Source organism: Ostrea edulis, chromosome 10, assembly GCF_947568905.1.
Source record: "Ostrea edulis chromosome 10, xbOstEdul1.1, whole genome shotgun sequence".
Lineage (NCBI taxonomy): Eukaryota > Metazoa > Mollusca > Bivalvia > Ostreida > Ostreidae > Ostrea > Ostrea edulis.
The window spans coordinates 32,380,357-32,391,584 of NC_079173.1; the positions used below are offsets into that span (position 1 = coordinate 32,380,357).

At 35.8% G+C, this 11,228-nt stretch overlaps 1 protein-coding gene across 1 annotated transcript; it reads left to right on the forward strand.

Moving 5' to 3' along the window:
- The first annotated feature begins 284 nt into the window (after positions 1 to 284).
- Positions 285 to 3,190, forward strand: LOC125665802 (neuropeptide receptor npr-1-like). The gene has a single exon (XM_048898683.2). The coding sequence runs from the start codon at positions 421 to 423 to the stop codon at positions 1,498 to 1,500; it is 1,080 nt and encodes a 359-aa protein (XP_048754640.1). The 5' UTR covers positions 285 to 420; the 3' UTR covers positions 1,501 to 3,190.
- Positions 3,191 to 11,228: the final 8,038 nt, after the last annotated feature.

Below are 11,228 nucleotides of genomic sequence, written 5' to 3' on the forward strand. Positions count from 1 at the left end.
TAAATAAATAAAACACCCACATCGTGAATTTCAGAAAACCTTTGCTGGTCTGACGTGAGTCGTGATGATCGAGTTCAATACTTATATGCTTGCTTTGTATAGAGTGCACAAATCGACTCGGGATGATTTGATGCAGAATCAACACAGTGACAAGTTCAGGAGACGAGAAAGAGGTCACATAAAGTATATCCATGATGTTTTCTGCAACCAAACACGTTTATTTTGATATAAGTTTGAATTGGTATAAGGAGGAGGGCAATTCATTTGTGTTCATGTGATTCGGATTAACAGAATACATATATACTACAACAGATACTTCCGCCACTGAATTTCCTTTCACTTCCGCTTGATGCATCTAGGTTGTTCATCGGAAAAAAACATCCGTGATTGTGGGACACTGATAATTTGAAAGTGGAAAAAATGCTAAATTTTTCTGTGAATTTGTTAAACGAAGAATATATAATCCGTAACATTCCGAATGCCGTGGTTCTTGTCCTGTACATTGTCGTCGGAATCCTAGGGAATATATCTGTGTTGATAGTGTACGTGAGAGACATGAAAAATGTGTTCGGTTCCGGTCGACTTTTCATCCCTTTCATGGCTTTTGCTGATCTCGTCACTCTTATTTTTAATGGAGGGGTTGAATTTAACACGGAGATTCAGCCGTTTCAGGAATCCGCAGACAATGCCATTGAATGCAAAATGACACGATTCTTTGGCCTCGTTTTGGTAGTTACTTCCGGTTGTGTTTACTTTGCTATCGCTGTTCACCGGTACGTTTTGATTTGCAGACCCCACAGTAAAGAAATGACACGAAAGTGGAAATTCATTATCATAATAAGTACAAGCATTTTCATTTTCGGAGTTTCTATTCCAAAATATATCTTCTATGGATCAACAGTCGTTACGATGGAATCCGAAAGAATACCAAATCAAACAGTCATGGCCTATGTTTGCGGTACCGAGGAAGAGTTCGAAAATAAATTAAGCTCGAATATCTATTTGTACATTTTAACCATCAATTCGTTCATCTGGTCGTCAGCATTAGCTGTGTTGTATACATTTGTGGGTAACCGAATACGACAGCGAAACAAAGAGGCAATTTCGAAATCTTATTCAGCAGAGGAAGTTAGCTGTTCACCGAGTACGGATTCTTCACGCAGAGACCGAGACCATGAACCGAAACAGAAACCAAGACTTATAAAGCAGATGACGGCGGGATCTATCACGACCTTCATTACCAACAACCGACTCACGTGGATGTTTATTTTGATGACTGTGCTCAATGTTGTTTCCTACATACCAAAGTTAGTTTTAGATATTTCATACAATCAAGACCGTTATTTCTTTTTTAAGAAAGAAAAAAATATGTATCTGATGCTCATGTTTTTGGACAATTTTTACCTATTTAACAATGTAGCCAATCCGTTCATTTATGGGTTTTTTGATGCAGAATTTAGAAACAGATTTAAGAAAAGGTTCTGTTCATATTGCCGGTGAAGAAAAATGGAAGGAATGGAGAATAAAGGGTGTCGTTATTTTACAGATCATAAAATCACATGTAGTACATGTATGTGGCTCTATCTATTCATATCGGTTGATTTAAAAGCAAGGTTTCAACGTCAAGTGAATAAACTTAAAAAAGCAAGTTCTAAAGTAGGTATCCATTAATCTAAGGGATGTAGCGTTCATTTAATGGTACTTCAATGATGTATATCCGAGTACCTCTCGTATATCTCTTCAACAAGCGTCAAGGACCCACATCACGGTAGGCGTAGGGGAATTAAGATCTCTCACTGTTACTTATGTATGCGCCATGGATACATATTATATAGATAAAAATGTGTGGTACTTCATCGAAAGCTTTGCGAGGTCCCTACCGAAGTGCAACAATTTTGAATAAGACATAAACTTAATTAAAAAGATAATTGTTTATCGAATGCCCTTTGGGAATCATGAAATTTCATTTATTGGATATTCGAAGAGAGAAACATATTAACCTATCCTTTATTTATGATACTAATATATTTTTATTCTGCTTGATTATTCTATCTAAGCACTATTATGACCTGTATATCTTTGTATTCTACTTGATTATTCTATCTAATCACTACTATGGTCTATATATATTTGTATTCTACTTGGATATTCTATCTAATCACTATTATGACCTGTATATGTTTTTATTCCACTTGATTATTCTATCTAATCACGACTGTTATGTATATATTTGTAATTTACTTGATTATTCTATCTAATTACTACTCTGGCCTGTATATATTTATAGTATGCTTGATTATTCTATTTAATCACTACTATGGTCTATATATATTTGTATTCTACTTGGATTTTCCATCTAATCACTATCATTGCCTGTATGCTGGGTATATAATGAGGCGTGGAAGTGAACTACTGGAGAAGAAAATTAATTTTGATAAGATATGGATCATTGACGAGAAATTATTATTATTATAAAGGTTAAAAACAAATTTAGCCACAACTTGGAAGTAATAAAGGTGTACTGATTGAGTTGGTATGCACACACAGAGCTGGTTAATTTAGGCTACATCTGCGCCCGCTAACATAAGAAGTTGATATGAGCGGGCACTTCCTCCATATTTTCTATACCTTAGAGTCTAATGAAACACACATTCTTGAATTCAATTCATAAAAATGATGGAGCCAAAATCAACTCATCGTCGCAAACCACGGGTTATCATTTCCATTCCATTTCACAAACTCACGGGAGTCCACTATAAATTAAGTTTACAAATATAATTTATAAGAATAAAGTGGGTTCGTTAATTTAAGCGACCAGGTCAAGAGGTGATATGACCGGTGAATTTTAGAATGTTGGATTATTTTTATTGTTGTTTTGATTATAATCATATTTTATTTATATCCATAGAAATAATACTGCCTAAGATTTGTACACACACACAGTTCCGTTTTCTATTGATTTTTGGATTAAACAATTGTACAACGTAGTCCTCCTTTGTAACTCTGGAAATTTCGCAGTCATTATATATTGTGTGGATTATATCGCTACCGTTGGAATTTATTATAACATTACAATAGACAATTACTTACTTTGAGATATGTTGATGTTAGTTAACAATGTTTGTAATTCAATTTATGACTGTCTGAAGATTTATTAAAGCCGAAAACGGTAACAGTGAATCAAATGCTATTCGAGTTTTGTGTTTCTTGAATATTATTATTGGATATATATATATATATATATATATATATATATATATATATATATATATATATATATAAAGCACAAACAAACAATTATAACACCCAACCTTACGTTTACCACTAGGATCTAAACGATACATGTGATAATCAATTAATTAATATATAAAGCACTAAATAATCACAACTAGGTACTGAAAATTTTCGCCCCAGCCCGGGGTCGAACCAGCGACGTACGGCACCCACCGCCTAGCAAGATTGTCAAACCAGTGCGTAAGTCGTTGTGGCCGAGTGGACTTACGCACTGGTTTGACAATCTTGCTAGGCGGTGGGTGCCGTACGTCGCTGGTTCGACCCCGGGCTGGGGCGAAAATTTTCAGTACCTAGTTGTGATTATTTAGTGCTTTATATATATATATATATCTGTGTGTGTGTGTGTGTGTGTGTGTAATAATTGATTACCAGACACTGAGGCAATTTTTCACATTTGGCCATTTGTTTCGTTGGATATTTGTTTATGGTAGAATTGCCTAGTTGGTAACTAGGAAACACATTGGAAAACGTTATACTGTGGTCGTTGTGATCCAATAAAACTGAATATTTTTCTTTATCTAGGTAATGCTTTTTTCTGTCAAGATTAGGCATATTCATCCTTGTTGTTCAGTTGATAAATCAATGCGAGATTTAAATCATTCACACAGGAAATCTATACAGAAAATTCATAGGGAAAAGGCGTGTAAAACATTTATGCTAGAGCTCTATACGGAGAATTTACAGGGAAAAGGCATGTAATTAACATCTAGTATAGAAATTCATCCCTAAGGAAAAGGCAGGTAATTAACATCTAGTATAGAAATTCCTCCTTAAGGAAAAGGCATGTAATTAACATCTAGTATAGAAATTCATCGCTAAGGAAAAGGCATGTAATTAACATCTTGTATAGAAATTCATCGCTAAGGAAAAGCTATGTAATTAACATCTAGTATAGAAATTCATCGCTAAGGAAAAGCTATGTAATTAACATCTAGTATAGAAATTCATCCCTAAGAAAAAGGCATGTAATTAACATCTAGTATAGAAATTCCTCCTTAAGGAAAAGGCATGTAATTAACATCTAGTATAGAAATTCATCGCTAAGGAAAAGAATTAATACAAACATCCATATAGAAAATCCATACAGAGAATTAATACAGAAATCTATATAGAAAATCCATAGAGAGAATTAATACAGAAATCTATACAGAAAATCCATGCAGAGAATTAATACAGAAGTCTATACAGAAAATCCATACAGAGAATTAATACAGAAATCTATACAGAAAAATCCATATAGAGAATTAATACAGAAATCTTTATAGAAAATCCATACAGAGAATTAATACAAAAATCTATACAGAAAAATCCATACAGAGAATTAATACAGAAATCCATACAGAAAATCCACACAACATATACATTACAGATAATTTATGAAAACACCAATGTTGTCCGTTTCGTTCAATAATTAATGTGGAAATAGGACAAAATATAACTGTGCTGCAGTTGCAACGTTTACTGATATCAATGATAGCATAAATGTCTTAAAATTTCAACCGTTATGAATATAACTTATTGTAAAATTTTAGTTTTTAAACTTTATTTCATTTGAATATGTCAACATATATATACACAATAAATAATATGCACACAGGATTCGGAAACAAGTTGTAACAACTTGAATTAATCTGTTTCCTTGAATTAACTTTGAATGGTAAATGTACATTTGCCCTTGTTGCATGACAAAGATGAAAATGAAAACGTAAAGAATAATGAAAGAAAAAACTTTAACAAGTAAATAAATAAACATTTGAAGAGATGTAATAACATAAGTTCATAAACTACAGTACATATTCACAATATAGATATACAGATGCACATGTTTATAACGGTAAGAAAGAAATGAATATACAAGAACTTCCAAACAAGAAATTCCACCACTTTACAAGTAAAAACGAAATTCGATAAGATTAAGTTACAAATCTTTTGAATGCGGTGATAAAATGATGTACATCTTTAAAAATATTTTTATTATAGGAAAAATTCTTAGTTAATTCTCTATGATGTCAAATGTCGGCGTTATGTTTGGTGTGAGATGTCGGCGTTATGTTTGGTGTGAGATGTCCTGCAGCAGTACAGTGTGTGGAAGTACATGGATCAACACGTACATCGATTCGCTTGATGAACTAAAGAAGAATAGGATTAAGAAAATGGAGGCCAGAAGAATCTTCAAGTTTGGAGGGGGAACTCGTCTTAAATCTGAGGGAGAATATGCAATTCCAGCTCGTATAGCCGGGAAAGATGTTACAATAAGAACTGATGTTGTTAATTCAGACATTCCATTACTGTTGTCAAGAACAGCTATGAAAACTGCTGGCGTGAAGCTGAACTTAAAAGACAACACAGCAGAGATCCTAGGAAAAACAATGAACCTTAATTTGACATCTTCTGGACATTATTGCGTCCCCATAGATAAGGCAGAAATTATACCAGTTGAGGAAGTTTGCTCAGTCAGGATCAATGAGATGGACCCTAAGAAACTAAGAAACTAAGAAATTTAACTCTTCTAAAATTGCACCGACAATTTGTCCACCCACCAAAGAAACGACTGGTATAACTTTTGAAGGATGTAGGAGCTTGGCGAAACAACTTCGACCAGGATATTGCAAATATTGAGCAAAGGTGTGATGTATGCAAGACCTATGCTAGAACACCATCACGGCCTGTTGTTTCATTTCCAATGGCATCCCACTTTAATGAAAAGGTGGATATGGACCTGAAGTACTGGAGAGGAAAGTGGATTTTGCATATGATTGACATGTGGTACAGATACACAGTGTCTGTTTTTATCCTTAGGAAAAAAGCAACTGATGTCATCGATAAAATCATGTCTCATTGGATAGGAATATTTGGCGTCATGGGGGCAATTATAACAGACAACTCAGAAGAAACTCGAGAAGTGGCATCCATTTTGAATATCAATGTGCATACATCTGCAACTGAAACTGCATTTCAGAATGGATTGTGTGAAAGAGTGCACTCTGTAACTGACATGATGCTGACAAAGCTATAGCATGACTACAGGGATGTGAGTGAGCAGAGTCTGTTATGCTGGGTAAACGTGGCAAGGAATGTATTGCAGATGTGGAATGGTTTTAGTAGTCACCAGGTTGTTTGGGTTAAATCACAACCTCCCCAACATCATGACAGACAAATTACCAGCACTTGAAGCGAGACATTTGCTAAACACCTTAATTTGTTGCACAGCACCAGACGAGCTTACATAGAGGCAGAAGCTCATGAAAGAATTAGGCGAGCATTGTTGAGCAAAATGAGAGCAGCTGAACAATTTTATGAAAATGGAGATATGGTATACTACAAACGTGAAGTCAGAGATAGATGGCTTGGACCAGGTAAAGTTGTGTTTCAAAATGGCAAGGTTGTTTGTGTACGTCATGGTGAAGTTTCTGTCCGAGTGTTGCCCAACAGACTACAAAAACTATCAGAAAATTGTATACAAACAGAAGAGAAAGTTACAGATTCTGAAAATATAAAGAAGACACAACAACCAAGAAAAGCAAAGAGTGCAGTCTCTGAATACCTGATGGAAAACAAAATAAACCACAGTCCAGTTTCACTAATTCAAAGCAATATTGCCCTGAAAGCACATGACAGCATTCAATACAAGATGGGTTCAGAAGATGATAGCTGGATAAAAGCTACAATCCTTGACAGAGCAGGTAAAGCAACAGGAAATAACAGAAATTGGTATAATGTGCAAGATTTTGAGAGCAAAGAAGAAAAAAGCATAGACCTATGCAGACTCCCATGGGAGAGAATCAACCAAAATGATGAAAGTGTGAATTCTACAACATATGAAAGTACATGTTGTGACAACATAGCCCTAGCAAAACAAAATGAACTAGAAAAACTCAAAACTTTTGACACGTACACTGAAGTTGAAGATGAAGGACAGAATAGATTATCAACGAGATGGGTCATCACTTCAAACGATGGACAAGTAAGAGCAAGACTTGTTGCACGTGGATTTGAGGAAGAATTTTGTATCCCTTGAGACAGTCCTACTGTCGGAAAAGGTGATCGCAAGATATTTTTGACAATAACAGCAAGTAAATTATGGGATGTCAAAACAACAGACATAAAGTCGACCTTCTTGCAAGGAATAACACTTGGCAGAGATGTTTATCTTCAACCTCCAAAGGAAAACATCACACCTGCTGGAACAATATGGAAGCTGAAACACTGCTTATATGGACTAAAAGATGGTGGAAGACAGTTTTATTTGAGTGTCAAAGAAGAACTTGATAAACTTGGTTTTGAGCAATGTAGTGTGGACCCAGCTCTATTCTGATATTCCCAAATCAATAGCATTAAAACCTATGACTTTTCAACACTATACACGACCATTCCTCACGATAAATTAAAGACTAGACTTTTTGACATCATAGACAGTTGCTTCTTCAACAAAAACGGAAAACGGAAATATTCATCTCCAGTGATCAGTCATTCAAAAACTTACTTTGTTAAACACCACTCTGATTCCACGCACAAGTACTCTGAAGTTGAAATAAAAAATATGCTAGAGTTGCTCATTGACAATATCTTCGTGGTCTTTGGTGATCAGGTCTTCCAACAGTCTGTTGGAATTCCCATGGGCACGAATGGTGCTCCTTTGTTAGCTGACCTGTTTTTATATTCATATGAAGCAGAATTTATTGAAAAACTTCTACGTGAGAAGAAAAAAATCTCTCGCTGTGACCTTTTAGATATATCGACCACGTTTTGTCTATTAACAATGATAGCTTTCATTCATATGTCGATTTGATATATCCCTGTGAGCTCGAAATAAAGGACACCACAGAGTCGTCCACTTCTGCTTCATACTTAGATATCTTATTGAAAGTAAACATTAACGGCAAACTAACAACTCAACTGTATGACAAAGGGGATGATTTCAGCTTCTCCATCGTCAACTTTCCACATTTATGTAGCAATATTCCATTATCACCTGCATATGGTGTTTATATATCTCAACTGATTCGATATGCAAGAGCTTGTTCTGGGTATAGTCAGTTTTTAAATCGAGGTAAGCTACTGACTAACAAGTTAATGGTACAGGGATTTCAACAGTCTCGATTGAAGTCAGCATTTCGCAAATTCTATGATCGTTATAACGATCTAGTTCGTCAATACAACCTTGCATTGGGTCAAATGCTGTCTGACGTGTTTCATACCGATTGTTAAGCCGTTCTTGGCGCACTGATTTTGGCTGCGGATGGCTCCGTTTGCCTGATCAGGACATGGGGCTCACGGCGGGTGTGACCGGTCAACAGGGGATGCTTACTCCTCCTAGGCACCTGATCCCACCTCTGGTGTGTCCAGGGGTCCGTGTTTGCCCAACTATCTATTTTGTATTGCTTGTAGGAGTTATGAGATTGATCACTGTTCGTTATCTTCACCTTGCATAGAAAAGACAGGAAGCTTCATGGGATTATCTGCTCTCATGTTGATGGTTTTTTCCATGCTGGGGATGAAGTTTTTGAGAAACAGATTTGCAAGTTTCGAGAGAGATTTTCTACAGGAAAAGTAGCTGAATGCCATTTTCAGTACATTGGCTTCTATGTAAAGCAAGATCAAGAGGGGATAATATTGGATCGCACCAATTACATGGAAAAATTACAAAGTGTAGAGATTGACCCTCAGAGAGCAATTCAGAGGAAAAGTCAGCTGAGTTGTGAAGAACAGACAGCATACAGACGGATCATAGGGCAGATCAACTGGGCAGTGCAGGGATCAAGACCAGACCTTGCATTCGAAATCATAGACATGAGCACTAAGCTGAGAACTGCAATTGTAGGAGATTTAACAAGAGCAGCAAAAACCATTAACAGGCTTAAAGACTTCAAAAGTGTTTTGAAATTCCCAGCATTAGACCTCACCTCGTTGAAGATTATGACGTTTACTGATGCATCTCTAGGAAATCTTAATGAAGGAGTAGGAAGTACCCAAGGAGTCATAATCTGGATTATGGACAAACAAGGAAAGTGCTGTCCCTTTTTCGGACAGGCTAAAAAGATACGAAGAGTCGTCCGTTCCACTCTAGCAGCAGAGGCGCTTAGCCTACAGGAAGGACTGGAGGCAAGTTTTTATTATGGACACATGTTGGAGGAAATTTTAGGACTCCCCAGCAAATCCATCGATATTTATGCATTTGTGGACAATAAAAGTGTCATAGATTCTGTGCATTCTACTAAACTTGTGGAAGACAAGAGACTTTGAATTGATATTGCAGCTTTGGCAGAATCAGTCGTGCAAGGGGAAGTACGGAAAATTCAGTGGTGCTCTGGACAAAAACAGTTGGCAAACTGCTTAACAAAGACAGGGGCAGATGGTTTGTGTGTCTTGGAGATTCTACAAAGAGGACAGATGTTGCCAGACTTTGTACTTTAAAGTGACAGTGTTACTGTTAATTTTAAAACTAGACAAACTTTAATTAATTCTGAACTTTTATTTCATTTTGGTTAGGTTCAAATAAGCCTTAAGAAAAGGAAAGTATAATATGCAACTTCCGAGATATCAGCTCTTCTGTGGAGGTACGTTCAATGTTCTGTTGAACGCTTGGGTGGGTACAAGATCTATACATATACTATAGACTAGCTATGTAAATACGGATAAAAGTAATGAAGGTGTAAATTTTGTTTATATCGGCCGTTGGTATACATTATACGGACCATATCAAGAATAATATTTGTTTGAATTAGGCCATTAAATTAAATATGAAATTATTTTTTATTTCTTCGTCTGCACGAGTGATATTTTAATCAAAGAAAAATGGTGATAATCGATTTTTGTTTGAGCTAATTTATTATCAAATACTAATAACCTTACTAATATTGTGTTTCCCTGCAGTTTGGGTGGTTGTATGATGTCTGATAATCGGCCTTAAAGCAATATATGAAGGCAGCAATAAGCATCTGTACCCACCGCGTGTGGACAATAGTTTGTTTTGCGTCTCACTGTGCGTAAGAGTTTCATAAAGGGAAAGAACTATTGGGCAACTCGGAAATTGCGTATTAATGTTAGTTTGCATGTATGTTGTACGGAAAGAGAAGTAACTCTTGTAGTCGATACTTTATGTCCCCCTAAGGGAGCTCTTCATATTAAAAAAGACTGATATAGTGTTTTTAGTGATGCTGAATAACGCATGGTCTAACAGTTATCTGGTAAATAAGAATATTCGCCTTTCATTAGTGTTACATAATCTTTTACATGATATTTAATTGGGACATTACTGTTTTTTAAAAGTTCAACCATAATTCAAGTCGCGCTGGTGATTCTCGATATATAGATGCCATTGACTTGTTGTGGGAGGTTTAAAGAGACATAGGAACCCAAGAATTTTATGATAAAAGGAAAGTGTTATATTCACATGAATATAGATTTTGTATAAATTCTTGTGAAAGTACATTTGATTGTTCGATTAAAAAATCTCAGTTCTGCAAAATTCAAACCTATAATGCACAGATTATACATGTAGGTTAACACATGTATCGATTAAGCTACCCTGAATACATATGAAAATTTAAACGACATATCTTACAAAACAAAGAATGTCACAGCTAGATCATGGCTGATAGTATTTTAAGTGAAATTTTAAAAATTCTGGTATTTTTGTCGTGTTTCCTAATCAATGTCCAAAATAATCATCGTCTGTGTCTGTATGAGGTTGGCTGTGATGTTCCTGTAGGACCGTCTAGAGTACCTGCATGCACGCCAAGTCTGGTACTTGGTTCCAGTGTATGCACGTGTCGACAAAAAATAAAAATCGATATCGTGTTCTGCGCTTTGATACTAGTCCTTTGCTGTTGTTACAACACGTGCTATGCACGTATAAGAAAGGTGATGATAACGAACAGTGATCAATCTCATAACTCATAACTGGACACACCAGAGGTGGGATCAGGTGCCTA